The sequence below is a fragment of the Schistocerca cancellata genome, chromosome 11, assembly GCF_023864275.1.
Source record: "Schistocerca cancellata isolate TAMUIC-IGC-003103 chromosome 11, iqSchCanc2.1, whole genome shotgun sequence".
Taxonomy (NCBI): domain Eukaryota; kingdom Metazoa; phylum Arthropoda; class Insecta; order Orthoptera; family Acrididae; genus Schistocerca; species Schistocerca cancellata.
The window spans coordinates 49,998,653-50,018,214 of record NC_064636.1 but is presented as its reverse complement, the minus strand read 5'-3'; the positions used below and the strand labels follow the sequence as shown (position 1 = coordinate 50,018,214).

Here is a 19,562-nt window from a genome sequence, read left to right as displayed (position 1 = left end):
TTAGAGATATTAATGATGGAATTAATGAACTCAGACATTCAGTAAAATTGCTAGGCATTTATCTTGATGCCAAATTGAGCTGGAATACTCACACAGAAAATCTGTGCAGTAAGTTGGCAAGAGTTCTATATCTCCTTAGGAAACTGAAGGATTGTGTCAGTAAGGAGTGCATACTTATGGCATACCATGCCTTTTTTCATACTCATCTCCATTATGGAATACTTCTTTGGGGAAACTCTGCTGGGGCAAAATATGTTTTTCTCTGGCAGAAGAAAGTCATTAGATGTACTTTTGGTGTGAGCAATTTAACTTCTTGCAGACAGTGCTTCATTGAGCACAAAATTCTTACAGTTCCCAAACTATACTTAAAGCACTTATGCATGCCAAAGAGAATGCCCACAGGTATGAAAGCAGGTCAGATGTCCACTTATATGAAACCTGAAATAGGAACTTATTAGACATTCCTTGGACACGTTTGGATAAAATCCAAAATAATTTTTTTACATGCTGGCGAAACATTTTAAAACAATACATCACATGGAACGAGGGAGTTGCATGAGAATAGATTTAAAATGGTGGTAGAGACATGGTTGAAAGAGAGAGCATTCTATAGCATAAGTGAATTCGTACATAATGGAAAAAGTATGATTCTCTATTATTATAAATGTGATTGTGATCAAAGAAACTGTAATTTATGTCATACAACCATACTGACCTTTTATATAATCATACACCATATGTTAACTTTTGTGTAATCATTTGTACCACAATCTGTATAACTATGTAACACTGACCTTATGTATAATCATTTGTATAACTATCTGACGATGCATATACAACACAACAATTGTCTACAGGCAAATAAATAAATAAATATGAAATATGAAAAATAGAATATGACATCTATATCTGTACTCGACAAACCAACCTAAAGTTCATGGCAGAGGGTACATTCTGTTGTACCAGAACTTTATTAGGTTTTCTTCCCATACCAGTCAGTGTGAAAATACACAAAATAAGTGAACACTCTTGCCTTTAGCTCAACACAGGTCAAATGAAGGGCCCGATTTTACCCATCTGTTTTCATCCATGATGTAACTGTGTTATGTGACGTTATTGAGGTGCGCCATGTGAGACTGAAGCACCTTTTTGTCACAGAGCCAGCACCCAGCATCACACTGTGAAATAGCTATCTAACTCCTTGTACACCATCTGAAGATGAACCTGAAAAGGTTCGAAAACCAGTTCATGGAATACATAACTATTTCAAAAAAGTGACTGGTTGCACTTTTATGTATTTGCATTGAACTGGATTGTGCTTGCAAAGTTGTGCACCTCAAAGCATGTTAAGGAAAACACTTTTCAGTACTCTTTGAGGAGTGTTCTAAATTTCTTCACATATGTTGTTTTTTAATGTGTCAAGTGTTCTGGGATTGTTGCGATAGACTCTAGCCTTTGTAAATCCCCAGAGGTAAAAGTCACATGGTGACAAGTCGGGAGGGCGGGGTGGCCACAAGGCCTTATTAATAGTCCTCTCTTCTGTAAAATCAGTATGTATATGAGCTAAGGACGAATCCGACATATGAGAAGTTGCCACATCTTGCTGGAAATATGCACAACATTTTTCGTTTGGAGTTAACAGAGCCGAAAATTCATTGTAGAGTTGCAAGTAAATGTGTGTTAACAGTTTCATTGAAGAACAATGGCCTGATAATTCTGTTACCAGATACAGCACACCGTACACCAATTTTTAAATCGTATAACAGCTTTTGCAGTATGCCATGGTGATTCTCAGTAGCCCAATGTCTTGTGTTTTGTGAATTAACGTAACCCGACAGATGAAACCGAGCTTCATCCGTCGAAAAAAGGAAGAACAGATCAAAATGTCCCGCAGCAACCAATTACGGTAATGTGTACGCTTAGCCTTGTCCACTTTCATTTTTAAGCCACGAAGGATGCGTTGACATAACTTGCGAGATATTCCACATTGCTGTGATAATTGTCGTGTTAACTTGTAGGGATTCTTTCAATGTGTGCCGTCTCGTTTGCCACAACTTCAGGTGTACGTACAGTCGGTGCCTTATTTCTCTTTAAATTAACAACACTGCCTGTCGAATGTCACTTTCTCGCTAGATCCTGAATTGTTGATTTTGCAGGAATATTACTTTCAGGAAACTTTTCACGAAAGCTGTCATGAACAACTTTAATGGATTCAGACTGCACATATTCTTCAACAATGAACACACGTTCTTCAATGGAGTAAGGTATGACAATGAAGTACATGGTTTATAACGACTACGTTCAGTATGAACTAATCGCACACTACTGCTGCTGGAAGGTGGCAAAGAAACTGACAAGCTAGTAATGCTTCTCACACACGTTCGCATTACAGTTTGGGCCCGTTTTATGTGCGCCACTCTGTATTACTCTTTTTGATGTCCATCTGATAACCTCTTTCCGAGACACTGTCTATTCTTTCCAATGTCTTTTCCAAGTCATTACCGGTAGCTGTCTATGACAGAATTACAATATCATAGCATGTAAGCTTTCACGGCCGGTGTCTTCATTAATTAAAACTTCTGGGCTGAATTGCTGTGGTCCTTATATAAAACTTCTTCTCCTTCCTGACGTTTCGTTGCCGGCTGCGGGCAACATCTTCTGAGGTGAGTCGGCAACTCACCTCAGAAGATGTTGCTCGCAGCTGGCAACGAAACGTCAGGAAGGAGTAGTAGTTTTATATATGGACCATGGCAATTCAGCCCGGAAGTTTTAATTAATGAGAATTACAATATCATCGACAAACGTCAATGTTTTTAATTATTCTCCTTGAACTTTAATTCCCTTTCCAAAATTGTCCTTGTTTTCCTTTGCCCCTTTCATGCCCTTAGACTCTAATAACTGCAGTCTGGTTTCTGTACAACTTGGATATAACCTTTTGCTCCATGTATTTTGTCCCTACCACTTTCTGTATTTCAAAGACTGCTGTCAATACTGTCAAAAGCTTTCTGTAACTCTCCAAATACTACAAACATGGCTTTTCTTTTCTGTTACATTATTTTAGGGTAAATTGTGGTTCAATATTAAGTTAACTAAAGCAAAAATTATAATGTTCATTATTTGCATGTTACGTTTGTTTGTCAAACGATATGAGCCGCATGGCAGCTGGCATCTGGGTGGTGTTGCATTTGGAATAACACATAGCTGTTAGGGCGGCATTTCCGTGTAGCATGTTGGTCTACAAACGCGTGGTTCCTGAGTTGCAGGGGCAAGTCTGGATGAATGACTGATCTGGCCTTGTAACACTAACCAAAACAGCCTTGCTGTGCTGGTACTGCGAACGGTTGAAAGCAAGGGGAAACTACAGCCGTAATTTTTTGTAATATTTTGCATAATGTAATATCTTGTACAGACACCTTTTATTAACCTGACATGTTCCACATCCTTACGAAGTGTTGTATTCATGATCTATGGAACAAGTACTAATCTAATCTAATCGAAATCTAGAAGAATTTCAATTGGATCACATAAAAAACACTCAAAAGGAACATCAAGGAAATTATGAATGCTAAAGTGATAAAAAAACTGAGGAATGTGATCCAGTTCGTTGTCTCTCTAATGTTAATAGAAGATTTATCCTATATAAAACATAAAAGAAAACCCAGAAAGTGATGAGATACAACTCCAGTAGAGCCAATAGGGTCTTTCCCAGAGGTGACTGATCACCATAAGTTTAACAAACTGATTTGAAATATTGTCAAGTTAGGTCTTTAAGGAAATCATAAAAAGGTAAGTGTGCAATGAAAAGCTTCAGGTGACACTGTTTCTTCACAATGTGCCTGTAAACAAATTACTCTGTTGGTTTCTGACCAGCCATATGTTTTACAGTGACAAATCACATCTCAAACCTGAAATCTTGTGGTGGTTTGTAAAAAGTACAAAGCAATGGTTGTAACGTTATTAACATACAATTTTTTATCAAATTAAACCAGCAGAATATCTGTATGATTAAAAATTCACTCATTTCCAGATATTTTTGTTTTGTCACATTTGTTCACGATTTATTAGTGCAACATACTGAATACATGCCCGAGGTTGCTTAAAATTAATATGGGGAAACTAGCTGAGTCATTAGTGTAGTTGACTTTCCAGAGTCTTCACATTTGTCAGAGTAAAGTTCTTTGAATAATCTTAACTTTTCTTTTCTGATGGACATTACTTCACGTTAATCATTAAGGCAAAAAGGAATGCAAACGTCTCAAAAATTATATCGACAGGAAGGGCAAAATGGATAAGCAGGGATGGCTAGAGGACAAATGTAAGGATGTAGAGGGTTTAGAGGCTTATCTCACTAGGGGTAAGATAGATACTGCCTACAGGAACATTAAAGAGGCCTTTGGAGAAAAGAGAACCACTTGTATGAATATCAAGAGCTCAGACGGAAACCCAGTTCTAAGCAAAGAAGGGAAAGCAGAAAGGTGGAAGGAGTATATAGAGGGTCTATACAGGGGCAATGTTCTTGAGGACAATACTATGGAAATGGAAGAGGATGTAGATGAAGATGAAATGGGAGATATGATACTGCGTGAAGAGTTTGACAGAGCACTGAAAGACCTGAGTCCAAACAAGGCCCCCGGAGTAGACAACATTCCATTGGAACTACTGACGGCCTTGGGAGAGCCAGTCCTGACAAAACTCTACCATCTGGTGAGCAAGATGTATGAAACAGGCGAAATACCCTCAGACTTCAAGAAGAATATAATAATTCCAATCCCAAAGAAGGTGTTGACAGATGTGAAAATTACCGAACTATCTGTTTAGTAAGTCACAGCTGCAAAATACTAATGCGAATCCTTTACAGACGAATGGAAAAACTAGTAGAAGCCGACCTTGGGGAAGATCAGTTTGGATTCTGTAGAAATACTGGAACACGTGAGGCAACACTGACCCTAAGGCTTATCTTAGAAGCTAGATTAAGGAAAGGCAAATCTACGTTTCTAGCATTTGTAGACTTAGAGAAAGCTTTTGACAATGTTGACTTTCAAATTTTGAAGGTGGCAGGGGTAAAATACAGGGAGCGAAAGGCTATTTACAATTTGTACAGAAACCAGATGGCTGTTATAAGAGTTGAGAGGCATGAAAGGGAAGCAGTGGTTGGGAAGGGAGTGAGACAGGGTTGTAGCCTCTCCCCGATGTTATTCAATCTGTATATTGAGCATGCAGTGAAGGAAACAAAAGAAAAATTCGGAGTAGGTATTAAAACCCGTGGAGAAGAAATAAAAACTTTGAGGTTTGCCAATGACATTGTAATTCTGTCAGAGACAGCAAAGGACTTGGAAGAGCAGTTGAACGGAATGGACAGTGTCTTGAAAGGATGAACATCAACAAAAGCAAAATGAGGATAATGGAATGTAGCGGAATGAAGGAATTAGATTAGGAAATGAGACCCTTAAAGTAGTAAAGGAGTTATGCTATTTGGGGAGCAAAATAACTGATGATGGTCGAAGTAGAGAATATATAAAAAGTAGACTGGCAATGGGAAGGAAAGCGTTTCTGAAGAAGAGAAATTTGTTAACATCGAGTATAGATTTAAGTGTCAGGAAGTCGTTTCTGAAAGTATTTGTATGGAGTGTAGCCATGTATGGAAGTGAAACATGGACGATAAATAGTTTAGATAAGAAGAGAATAGAAGCTTTGGAAATGTGGTGCTACAGAAGAATGCTGAAGATTAGATGGGTAGATCACATACCTAATGAGGAGGTGCTGAATAAGATTGGGGAGAAGAGATGTTTGTGGCCCAACTTGACTAGAAGAAGGGATCGGTTGGTAGGACACGTTCTGAGACACCAAGGGATCACCAATTTAGTATTGGAGGGCAGCATGGAGGGTAAAAATCGTAGAGGGAGACCAAGAGATGAATACACCAAGCAGATGCAGAAGGATATAGGTTGCAGTAGTTACTGGGAGATGAAGAATCTTGCACAGGATAGAGTAGCATGGAAAGCGGCATCATACCAGTCTCAGGACTGAAGACCACAACAACAACATGCTGGTCTAGAGAGAACACCACTCAGGCATCAGGCACTGTATATATTGGGGTAGCAGGAAGGCACGTGGTGCTGTCTGCAGCGAACATCAGATGAGTAGTTCTTAATGTGCAGATGTTGAAATACTAGGCATTGGTGCAGAACTTATTCTGTTTGTTCAGCTGTACTTGTGTTGGGTTCTGCTTGACCATTGCGCCAAAGTTACTTGGTCATTGAACAATTCAGTTCATAGTTTTATGTAATGCTGGAAAGAACATGTATAAACAAATGAATTAAAGAATTAATAAAACACAAAGAAACAGAGTATACAAATACATAACATGTTGAGGAGAAGAGTTCTCAGGTACTGTGGGGAAGACACCGCATATTATCTCGGATTGAGAGTCATCATCAGATGTACAAGAAACTTGGAGTGCGACCCAGGGAATACAAGTAAATTGGAGTGCGCCCCAGGGAAGTGTATTGGGGCCATTGTTGTTCATGTTGTATATTAATGACCTTGCAGACAATATTAATAGTAACCATAGACTTTCTGCAGATAATGCAGATAATAATAATCTGTAATGAAGTACTGCCTGAAAGAAGCTGCATAAATATTCAGTCAGATCTTGATAAGATTTCAACGTGGTGCAGAGACTGGCAACTTTCTTTAAATGTTCAGAAATGTAAAATTTAGCACTTTACTACAAAACAAAAAAATTTTGTATCCTACAACTATAATATCAGTGAGTCACTGCTGGAATTGGCCAACTCATATAAATTTCTGGTTGTAACAGTTGCAGGGATGTGAGATGGAGTGATCACATAGGCTCAGTTATGAGTAAGACAAGTGATAGACTTCGGGTTATTGGTAGAATACTGGGAAAGTGTTCAGTATACAAAGGAGATTGCTTAGAAATCACTTGTGTGACTGGTTCTAGAACGTGATTCAACTGTGTGAGACCCATACCAAATAGGACTGACAGGGGATATTGAACATATACAAAGAAGCGCAGCACGAATAGTCACAGGTTTATTTGATTCATGGGAGAGTGTCAGAGATACGGAAGCAATTGAACTGGAAGAATTTTTGAAATTGATGTAAACTTATTCTAGAAAGTCTACTAACAAGGTTTCAAGAACCAGATTTAAATAATGACTCTGAATGTATTACAACTCTCTACATATCACTCCCATAGGGATGGTGTTCGTTCCTGGTAGCTGAGTGGTCAGCGCGACAGTATGTCATACCTAACGGCCTGGGTTCGATTCCCTCCATAGGTCGGAGATTTTATCCGCTTAGGTACTGGGTGTTGTGTTGTCCTTATCATCATTTCATCCCCGTCGACAAGCAAGTCACCACAGTGGCGTCAACTCGAAAGACTTGAACCAGGCGAACGGTCTACCCGACGGGGGGCCCTAGCTACACGGCATTTCCATAGGGGTAGTGGGGATGAGATTAATAATTACTGTACCCACAGAGGCATTCAAATAATCATTGTTCTGGCACCGCATACTTGAATAGAATGGGGGAAAAAAAACTAAGAACTGGTACAGTGGGACTACCATCTGCCATACACTTCATGGTGATTTGCAGAGTAAAGATGTAGATGTAGTTAATCATAATTTTGTTAATAAACTTAAGGAGTGGTACCCACATAAGTGCTCTTTGGAAGTCAGGAAATACTTCATCCACCTGATTGCCATGATGCATGGCTTGTGCAAGATGTCTTGTGAGAAAAGACATTGCGGTGACCGGCCCTGAAAAAACTCTGTCGATTGAGAAAGATTATACCACGTTGCCGGTCTCCCATTAACCCATTTCTTCCCAGTGTTTCATACACACATTACAAAGTTCAACTTCATAAAATGCAGTTAAAATGAACTTACACAATGTTCATCATGCATGTGTTAAAAGGCATTTAAGAGTTTTCAGTCTGTGTTTTTTATATTTCGCACGCAGTCTAACACTTTCTGAAAAAAATTACTGAAAACTTCGTGTTGCATGAATGCAATACTGAAGAGAAATAGATTAATTTCACACAAAACAGAGAAGGAAACACATTTATGCAAGTGTATTGAAATATTGCTGAAGCAAATAAATTAAAATATAAATTGTTGATGTTTATCTTATGCTATCGAGCATATAAGGGAGCAGCGCTACCACCAATACTTTGTAACCACAGGCCGGATACACCAACAAGTCTCTCCTGTCTTTTGCAGAGAAACAGGAATAAGAGACACCGCAAAAAATGCTGCCGCCGACGTACGTTCCTGGTTTCCACGACGAGGCCGCCGTGAAGGCGATGCGCTATAATGACCTCGGCACGACGGGTCTCAAAGTGTCCCACCTGGGTCTGGGTGCTGGCCCGCTGGGTTGTTATGGGTGAGCAGTGCTTGTGAAATGTGATTTGTTGTATAGGAAATGTGGCATAATTTAGTATGAAACCTTTTTGTGTTTCTAATACAAAAGTTTTACATTATTTTACATATATTACCTTGATACAATAACGCTTTAGTTTGTAGTCTATAAAAATTATACAATTCTGTTCTTCAGGTAGCGAAATTGTCATTCATTCATTCTAATTTTGTATTCTATAAGTGCCATCATAAAGCATAACCTTCAGTGATGTGGAATGAGATAAGATATACATTGACAGGGGGAAGCAGCTACTGCTGGCTACTTTCATAAAGTAAACTAACAACAACATATGGCTAGTAGTTATCTTCTCAAACTGATAACTATGGTAATTGCTTCTGCACGACTGTACACATGTATGTTATGAGAAAAACGGCAGCTTTTAAGTCTATACAGGATGTATAGACTTGAAGTCAATGTTACAGAAATGGAAGTGGGCGTAGATGAAGATGAGATGGAATATATGATACTGTGAGAAGAATTTGACAGATCTCTGAAAGATTTTAAGTCGAAACAAGGCCCTGGGGGTAGACAATATTCCATCAGAACTACCAACAGTCTTGCGAGAGCCAGTCGTGACAAAAATTTTCAGTCTGGTGTGCATAATGTACAAGACAAGCAAAATACCCTCAGACTTGCAGAAAAATGTAATAATTCCAATTTCAAGTAATGCAGTTGCCAACAACTGGGAAAATTACTGAACTATCAGTTTAATAAGTCATGGTTGCAAAATACTAACACGTATTCTTTACAGAAGAACTGAAATACTGGATGTCAACCTTCGGGAAGATCAGTTTGGATTCCAGAGAAATGTAGGAATATGCAAGGCAATTATGACCTTACGACTTATCTTAGAACATTTCTTAAGGAAAGACAAACCTACATTTTTAGCATTTGTAGACCTGAAGAAAGCTTTTGACAATGTTGACTGGAATATTCTCTTTGAAATTCTGAAGGTAGCAGGGATAAAATACAGAGAGCAAAAGGCTATGTACAAATTGTACAGAAAACAGATGGCAGTCATAAAAGTCAAGGGGCATGAAAGAGAGGTATTCTATATGTACATTGAACAACCAGTAAAGGAAACAAAAGAAAAATTTGGAGTAAGTATTAAAATCCATGGAGAAGAAATACAACTTTTGAGGTTTGCCAATGACATTGCAATTCTGTCAGAGGCAGCAAAGGACCTGGAAGGGCAGTTGAACAGAATGGACAGTGTCTTGAAAAGAGGATATAAAATGAACATCAACAATATCAAAATGAGGATAATGGAATGTAGTTGAATTCAATCAAGTGATGCTGAGGTTATTAGATTAGGAAATGAGACACTTAAAGTAGTAAAGGAGTTTTGCTATTTGATGAGCAAAATAACTGATTATGACCGAAGTAGAGACGATGTAAAATGTAGACTGGCTATGGCAAGGAAAACATTTCTAAAGAAGAGAAATTTGTTAACATGTAGTATAGATTTAAGTGTCAGTAAGCGGTTTCTGAAATTATTTGTATGGAGTGTAGCCATGTATGGAAGTGAAACGTGGACGATAAATAGTTTGGACAAGAGAATAGAAGCTTTTGAAATGTGGTGCTACAGAAGAATGCTGTATATGGGTAGATCACGTAACTAATGAGGAGGTACTGAATAGAATTGGAGAGAAGAGGAATTTGTAGCACAATTTGACTAGAAGATGAGATCGGTTAGTAGGGCACATTCTGAAACGTCAAGGGATCACCAATTTAGTATTGGAAAGAAGCGTGGAGGGTAAATATTTTAGAGGGAGACCAGGAGATGAATATACTAAGCAGATTCAGAAGGATGTAGGCTGCAGTAGGTACTGGGAGATGAAGAAGCTTGGACAGGATAGAGTAGCATGGAGACCTGCATCAAACCAGTCTCTGGACTGAAGACGACCATGACCACCACCACAACAACAATGGCAACAGGATGTAACTAAATTCCCTTGCAGACATTCAGAATTTGTACTAGGGACCAGTGAGATTGTGTTTAGTATAGGATCTCACATGTGGAAACGTACTGTTTTCTTGCTACATGCAAAATACTCTAATACAAGTTCAAATCTTCTGCATTTTCGACACACTAATCTTTGTGTTATGTACATCATTCATCAGTTACTTGATGTTGTGTGTCCACTACAGGTTTGTTTACATGCCATTCAGTTGAGTTTGTGATCTGCCTCGGGAAGTTTGTACCTGCTTTTGTGCTTGTGGTCTTTGTTCGTGCTGTACTACCGTACAGTAGTAGTTATTTACTACAGTACAGAATGCAAGCTGTAGGCACGTTTCATTTTTAGTGTGTTGCTGTCGGCCGTAGTGAACTACAGGTTAGTGGAATATGCCGACACGGTGTTACTGTATGGCGAAGCTCAGTGCAATCGGAAGGCTGCTCGTTAGTTGTATGCACAATGTTTTTCCCACCACCAGACACCTTCACACTCTCTCTTTGCTATGGAGTACCAGAGGGCCTCAGAGATGTACATTCACCAGAAGCAGGGTCAACGGAGGTACTTCATGGTGGCACCACACACCCAAGTTGGGAGAGGCTGTCATACTTGCAGTAGAAGAGGATGCAATGACGAGTACCAGAAACGATGCAGGTAGACTGAATTCGGGTCACCAAACATCAGACCACTAGAGTTTTATTTGTGGGTCATTTGAAAGCTCTTGTAAACAAAGTCCCAATACAAGATTCACATAATTCATGCCTGTATTGTAGAAAGTTGTGAAACAATTCCCAATTCTCCCCAGATACAGCATCAGTTGAATGTGATGGCAGGTGATGCGTGCATCATTCCTGACGGTGGGAATTTTGAACATTTCATTTAAGAAAGTGTTACGTACTGTACCGATAATTCTTTTCCTGCCAGTTTCCCGTGATTAATCTGGTTGTGAAGAGAAGTAGAAAGTGAGATCTTACAAGGGAGTAAAGCATTTCCAGACCCATGTCCACGTAATGAATTATATTCCTTTACACGAGACAAATGTTTCCTGAAAGCTTGGCCATACCTTTTAGTTACACCCTGTATAGGGCAACACTCCTAAAATAAGATTTTATGTACTGATTGCTGAAGTTTAAACTAATATTTTTGATGTTAGTAGCTTCTTGCCGTTGAATGCTGTTTTGTGATGTGAATTTCTGCACTTAATTTGCTGTTATTCTCTTACCCAGGTACTTAAAGTCTGTAACTTGCTTCATCAGTTGCTCTCCATCCAGTTGTAGGTTTGCTGCTATTGCAACTTTGCTAAATACAAAAATTTAAGTTTTCTTTGTATTTATTTTCATATTATATCTTTCTGAAAATACCTTGTCCACTTCTTGTATGGCACTTTGGAGACTGTCACAGCTACATCATCTACAGATCTATGGATTTTTATATTTTCTCAACATATAGTTATTCTTTCAAGACATATATCTGTACATCCATTTATTGGATCCTCAGTATGCAGGGCATTTCAAGAGGAATTGTCAATATTCAAGTACATGACAGGAATGATCATTCGAAACAAAAAAAGTCGAGTAAACTTGATCTCTCAAACGTATACCTTAAGAGCTATGAGCAATTCTTGACCTTCGATGCTGTGAAACAAATCTCTTCTACTGCAAACTCTTTGCTTTCCATATTTTGAGAAGTGTTAGTGTGGACCAAAGTAACAAAAAAAGTCCATTAAACATGTACTCTAAAATGCATACCTTAAAAGTTATGAGAACTTGTTCATTAGAATAGTTGTGTTTCAAAGTAGTGAAGATGAGCAAGTTTTCATAGCTCTTAAGAGCCCTTTTCTACTAGATAATTTTCTCTTGTTTTGGTCCCTACTACCACTTCTCAAAATATGGAAAGCAAAGAGCTTGCCACAGAAGAGATTTGTTTCACAGAATCGAAGATCAAGAATTAGTCATAGTTCTTAAGGTATGCATCTTAGAGCCTATGTTTGACTTTTTTGTTTTGAATGATCATTCCTGTCATGTCCCTGAATATTAACTATCCCTCTTTGAACACCCTGTATATGTTGAATATTTACGGTGAGAGGCTGCATCGCTGCCAAACAACCTTATGTACTTTTGCAACTTTCCCCTCACTGTCTTCCATTTTGACACTCTGGTTCCTGCATAGCTGCCAGACTAGTTTCTCGCCTTTGTGATCCACCTTAATTCACATTAAAATTTGCATCATTTAGACCAGTTTTATATTATAAATGACTTCATATCATTTGTGCTTTAGAAATCTTGTTAATAATGTTTTAAGACCTTTATTTGTAACTTACTTCCATTCGTTATGAAATACACTGGAGGAAATTTATATAATTCTACTTATGAAATTTGCTAGGCTGTATCAGGAGAAAGTATGTCCTGCCACTGGGAACATTATGGCCTCCAAATCATAAAAAAAGTTGCCCTCAGCTGCTTTATCATTAGAACAATCTTGCTTGTTGGATACATCAGTATCACAGAGTCCACTTGCTTTGGGTACTTCCACAAAGAAGCAATGGATTTGACATTCAGGGAAAAGAGAAACAACAATTGACTAACGGAAGTAGAGGCAGCAGACAGTAAAGTGGTGAATGAACCCCAAGAAATAATGAGAACATGGGAAGAATACATAGAATGGCTATATGCTGCAGACAGCCGGCCGGCCAAGTAAAGCAGACCCTGGGATAGAAGAAGAAGATAAAGTTGCAGATGATGACAAAGCAAAATGCAATCCTAACTAGTGAGATTGAAGAACCTATAAAGGATATGAAAAATGGAAAGGCAGTGGGAATTGATGAGATTCCTGTGGAACTGTTAAAGTCATTGGAGAAAGGAGGGAAAAGCGAGTTTATTGAATTGTGTAATCAAATATACATGACAGGAAAATGGCCAAAGGACTTTGCAGAAAGTATCTTAATACCTGTAGAAAAGAAAAAGAACAGCAAAAAGTGTGAGGAACGTAGAATATTTTTTTTCTTTAACATTAATACTGTATAACATGTTATATGTCCTTAATGTTCTGTAGAAACTTAAATTCGTTGAATCTGAGTATGCCAGGTAAAATAAATGCATAAATAAATAAAATAAATAAATAAACAGTGAGCCTGATATTGCATGCAGCCAAAGTCTTGCTGAGGACACTCATCAGAAGCCTATACGGAAAGTTGAATTGCGTAATAGGAGATGAACAATTTGGTTTCAGGAGAGGAGTGGGAACTAGAGATACCATTGGGCTACTAAGAGTGATAGGGGAGAGGTACATAGAGAAGAAAAGGAAGGTGTATGTTGTGTTCATTGATCTTGAGAAGGCTTTTGACTGTGTCAGATGGAACAAACTGATGGAAATCCTAAGGAAACATGGAGTTGACTGGAGGGTTAGAAGGCTAATTAGAAATTTATATATGAACCAAAGAGCAAGAGTAAGAAATAGGAGGTGCGATGAGTGAAGAAATTGAACTGGCAAGAGATGTAAGACAAGGTTGTTGTTTATCACCAACACTGCTGAGGAAATTATTAGTGAAAGTTTTGATGGAAGGAGAGGAGTCTGTATAGGGGGTCGGAGAGTGGAGTGTATAAGATTTGCAGACGACATGGTTGTGATGGCAGAGAGTGCAACAGACATGGAACAAATGTTAGATGATCTAAACGCAAAATTAATGATTTGAATATAATAGAGGGAAACATTCCACGTGGGAAAAATATATCTAAAAACAAAGGTGATGTGACTTAACAAAAGAAAGCACTGGCAGGTCAATAGACACACAAACAAACACAAGCATACACACAAAATTCTAGCTTTCGCAACCAACGGCTGCTTCGTCAGGAAAGAGGGAAGGAGACGGAAAGACAAAAGGATGTGGGTTTTAAGGGAGAGGGTAAGGAGTCATTCCAATCCCGGAAGTGGAAAGACTTACCTTAGGGGGAAAAAAAGGACGGGTATACACTCGCGCGCACACACACACACACACATCCATCCTCACATATACAGACACAACACAAGCTCCCGGGATTGGAATGACTCCTTACCCTCTCCCTTAAAACCCACATCCTTTCGTCTTTCCGTCTCCTTCCCTCTTTCCTGACGAAGCAGCCGTTGGTTGCGAAAGCTAGAATTTTGTGTGTATGTTTGTGCGTCTATCGACCTGCCAGCGCTTTCTTTTGGTAAGTCACATCACCTTTGTTTTTAGATATAAACACAAAATTAGAAGGATATGGAATGAAGATTAACAAGAAGAAAACGAAAAGCATGGTATTTGGAGGAAAGGGGAGAAAATTCTGTATGAAAATAGGGGGAGAGGAAATAGAGCAAGTGAATAAATTTAATTACTTGGGAAGTCTAATAATGGATGAAATGTATTGCTCAAGAGAAATTAGGAAAAGAATTGCAATGGCTAAAGAAGGATTCAAGAGGAAACAGAAATTACTTTGTGGACCACTAAACAAAGATCTGAGGAAAAGACTTGCCAAATGTTACATCTGGAGCGTTGCACTATATGGTGCGGAGACCTGGACATTGAGGAAGGAAGATGAAAGAAGATTGGAGGCACTAGAGATGTGGATATGGAGAAGAATGGAAAAAGTGGAATGGGAAGACCGAGTAAGGAATGAAGAAGTATTAAAGAAGAGTTGGAGAAGAAAGAAACGTGCTGAAAGTCATCAGAAAGAGAAAACGGAACTGGATTGGACATTGTTTGAGGAGGGCTGTTTATTGAAGGAAGGAGTAGAAGGAATGGTGGAGGGAAAAAGGGGAAGAGGAAAAAGAAGATAACAAATGCTGGACAATGTCAATGGAGGCAAATATTCAGAAACGAAAAGACTGTCTATGGACAGACAAAAGTGGAAGAGGCTTAACCCATGACAAGACCTGCCGTAAAGCAGAATACCATACTACTGCTACTCTGTTATGTGTTGAATCTGTTTGGTGTGATCCATAGGTATCACAGAATGTTTACTTTTCCCAGAAAAAAATTGTCCAAAGTACAGATACACTTTTGCTGGGAACCTCCTGTCATAAGCATTTTGAGGAACTAGATTTACCCATTGCACTTACCAATGTATTGATTCCATTGTGAGCTTTGTGGTTGCATCATAAAAGCAATGGAAAGAACCACTATCACGGTACAGGAGGGAAGACTGACTTTGATAGCAATTTCAAAAATCGGACTTTGGTACAGAAATGTGTTTAGTGTCTAGCATTAAAATTTTTTAATTCACTGCCAAACATCATCAGAGGATTGCATGGTAACAGTGCATTATTGATATGTATGTAATTTAAAATCTACATGTGAATCTTAATCTCGGGAACTACTGTAGGGATTTTGACAAGGTTTTCACTAATAGACAGGCTGATTCTCAAGGACGGTTTGTGTATGTAATGTATTACCGATAAATAATGACGGGTGTGTAATACTCCCTTTGTCTGAAAAGTTCCAGGATAGGTTCTTTTTAAAAAATGGAAAATCATCCTTACCAAGTAATGATCCTAGCACCTATCAAAGTAGTCCCCTTGGCTATATGTAAACAGTTGTCAATGTTTCTGGAAGTTTTGGAGGCTAGCAGGGCAATTTTCAACTGTGATGCTTGTAAGCTCATTTGTCACAGTCCGATGTCTGTGATGGAGCTTTCCTTTCAGTCGCCTTTTCACTCATGGCAATGAGAAAAAATTGCAAGGGGAGAGTTAACTTCACTTTTTCATGTGGAGGAACAGTCTCATGGTGAATTAATCCTTTACTATCAAAAAATGCGATCAAAATTGTCTTTGTTCTCGAAGGTTGTCGTTTGACTTTTTTTGATGGTGGTGATCTGGGACGCTGCCATTCAGCGCTTTGACGCTTTGTACGAGGGTCATATTGGTAGCACCAACTTTGGTTCCCAGCAATGATGCTTGACAGGAACGTTGGATCACATCTGGTTCTATACAGTAGTTCAGCGGAAATTCTTTCCTACTTCCTCTTTCCTCCTTCTGTCCATCTGTTAGTGTGTGAGAGATGAGTTTTGCATTAAGTTTCCATTACCCTAAATCTTTGTGTAAAATATTGTGAAACACATCACAATTCAAATTAAGTTCTTTTGATATCGTATGCACAGTTACGTAACAGTCTTCTTGCAATAATTGCCTTACACACTCCACATTTACATTGGTATCTGCCGTAGATGGACAACCAGCTCTGGGATCGTCTTGCACTGTATCTCTACCTTTACAAAGCCTTTTGTGTCACTTGAAAACATGACTTTTTTAAGTGCATTGCCCACATATGCTTGCTAATCTTTGTCCACATTTTACTAGGGGTTTTCCTGAGCTTAACACAAAAGTTAATGTTCATTCTTTGCTCACAGTCAGCATCCATCCTGACACCATAACTAATATGCCAAGAACCCAAACAGTGTGTTGCTTAGCACAGCCCTGCCATCTAGTGAGTTTGTGCAGAAACTTGACAGAGATCATAGATAATGACCCAATTAAATAATTTTGTCAATAATTGATTGTTTTCATTGTTACATATCTATATATAGGTATTCAAAAGGCTAATTCCTCATAAGTGCAACAACTCTTCTGTCATTTGCTGTTTGTTTCAGTTCCAAGTAGTTATCGCATCCTGTCCCCCACCTCTTGATGTATTCCAAATACTTCATCCTTCCTTCTCTTAATTCCCTGCACATTCCATTCAAGAATATCAGTGGCCTGTCTGATAAGATGCCCAATAAATGTTATTTCCCGCTTTTTCCGTTTCCTTTAAAAATCTCTTCAATTCGTTTACTTCTTTTAGATTTCCAATTTGGTTTTTCTTTCTGTCCAGCTTATCATTGTCATTTTAGCAGCTTCAAGTTGATTACTTTCCAACTTACCCAGAGTCCAACTATAACATCCATAAAGAAGTATACCCAATAAAAGTGAACTACCTAAATGTACATAATTTAAAAACCCCTACTTTATTTTTCTATTTGTATATGAAGGTTAATCTCAGGAACTGCCATAAATAGGGCAGTTGTGTCAGATCCCCGCCAACTGCGTATTTGATCGCAAATTAGCTTGTAGACACTGGTCTCATTGTGAGATTTTGCTGCTATCTTGGAATTGGGGTCATTTTATTGTATGGGTCATGAATTTTTTCTCACATTGCTTGATATTTACCTTTATATTACTGTTGCTTACCTGGACGTATGACACAACTTATCACTGTGTTAGGTGAAGCAGTAATTAAGCAGTAGGAGCAGGTGTGCAAACATAAAACAACAATGGAATGGTGCAAGACAATGTTATTTGTGGCTGGTGCACTTTATATACAGGGTGAGTCACCTAACGTTACCGCTGGATATATTTCGTAATTGATGTGGTGTACGAAATATATCCAGCGGTAATGTTAGGTGACTCACCCTGTATAGGTGCGCCCACTTTAGGGTCAAGAGAGAGACATATAGGCTGTTTTTGTGCATGTATTTTGATCGAGTGTTGTTTATTGTCATACCATATGCACTGATTCTTTTGCTATGCTTCTGCACTATGCTTTTGTTTTTGTTACAGTTCCATGTTTTTATTTTATTTGCAATGGTTTATGGAGATTCAGTTTATTTTCCCATCGTTAATATTCTATGCAATTTATGTTTGTATACATTTTTGACCCATTTCACATCTGAACAACAGATGCACATAAAAGGATTGTCAGAATATGTGTATAAAATAAATTGAATAAGTGTGAGGCATATTAGGCTCTAGCCAAAGAGTGTTTTTCTGGAGGAATAGTAGATACTTCAGGAGGTGACTAATTAGAATAAATATTTCATGTAACATTGACATTTTGTGAGAAGATCCTGTCGCAACGAGAAATCCCTATGTTTTAATGATGTCCACATTAAATCCTGAATCACGTCCGTGTCGCTCTCCCCCCTCCCCCCCTCCCCCACTTCTCTATAATACAAAATGTGCCTCCATTAATCCTATCTGGTAAGGGTCCCACACCGTGTGGTATACTCCAAAAAGAGGAAAGGCAAGTGTAGTGTAGGCAGCCTCTTTAGTAGCTCTTTTGCATTTTTTTAAGTGTTCTGCCAATAAAACACAGTCTTCTATTTTGCTTTCCCCACAACACTATCTGTGTCTTCCTCCCACTTTAAGTTGTTTGTAAGTGTAATTCCTATGTATTTAGTTGAATTTACGGTCTTTAAATTTGATTAATTTATCATTTAACCGAAGTGCAACCGATTCCTTTTAGCACTTGTGGATGACCTCACACTATTCATTATTTACAGCCAATTGCCGATTTTTGCACCATACAGATATCTCCTCTAAATCATTTTGCAGTTGTCTACTCTTATATGAATCTGTGTTGTCCCAATAAACCAGTTACATCTGAACCAGCTGTATTTCTGCAACTACAGAAAACTGACAATATAAAGAAAGATAGATTGCTACTCACCATTAAGATGACACATTGAGTTGCAGACAGCACAATGAAGAGAGAGTTACACATCATTAGCTTTTGGCCAAAGCTTTCTGTAGAAAAGGAAAAACACACACACACACACACACAACACACACACACACACACACACACACACACACACACACACACACACACATTTGACATTCTGGTATGAGCTCCCGGAGATGGTGGTCATGTGTGTGAGGTGTGCTTGCTTGTGTGAAGGAATGTGTGTGTTTCCGTTTCTAAAGAAGGCATTGTCCAAATCTAATGTGTAATTGTCTTTTCGTTGTGTCTGTCTGCAACTCAAAATGCCATCTTTACTATGAGTAGCAACCTATCTTTCCTTATATTGTTGATATTCTAACCTGGAGTTTTCATTGTTTGATTTTACCAATGAAAATGAGACATACATTTTGGAGAATGTTTTACTGGAATTATTCCATACTACCATCTCCAAAAATATTTGCTATCATTCCTAAAACACCCCGTGTAATAAGAGAATATGTCACAATATCAATGCACTGAGACAAAACAACTACCCTGTAATGACAACATACATGCTGTTGCAGAGACTACCCCGAAGAAGAGGGAATTGCAGCAGTGCGGGAGGCGGTCCGGCAGGGCATCAACTACATTGACACGGCACCCCTGTACGGCAAGTCCGAAGAGGTTCTCGGCAAGGTGAGATTGAGTAGCAGTAGCCGTAATTGTCTCAC

The 19,562-nt window shown here is 38.6% G+C and overlaps 1 protein-coding gene across 1 annotated transcript in view; it reads left to right on the top strand.

Moving 5' to 3' along the window:
- Positions 1-19,562, top strand: part of LOC126108794 (uncharacterized) — a 65,801-nt gene that overhangs the window by 1,621 nt on the left and 44,618 nt on the right. Inside the window, exons 2-3 of the mRNA XM_049914153.1 lie at positions 8,247-8,409; positions 19,416-19,527. Coding sequence (XP_049770110.1) covers positions 8,276-8,409; positions 19,416-19,527 — 246 coding nt within the window. The 5' untranslated portion in view covers positions 8,247-8,275. The remainder of the gene's footprint in view (positions 1-8,246; positions 8,410-19,415; positions 19,528-19,562) is intronic.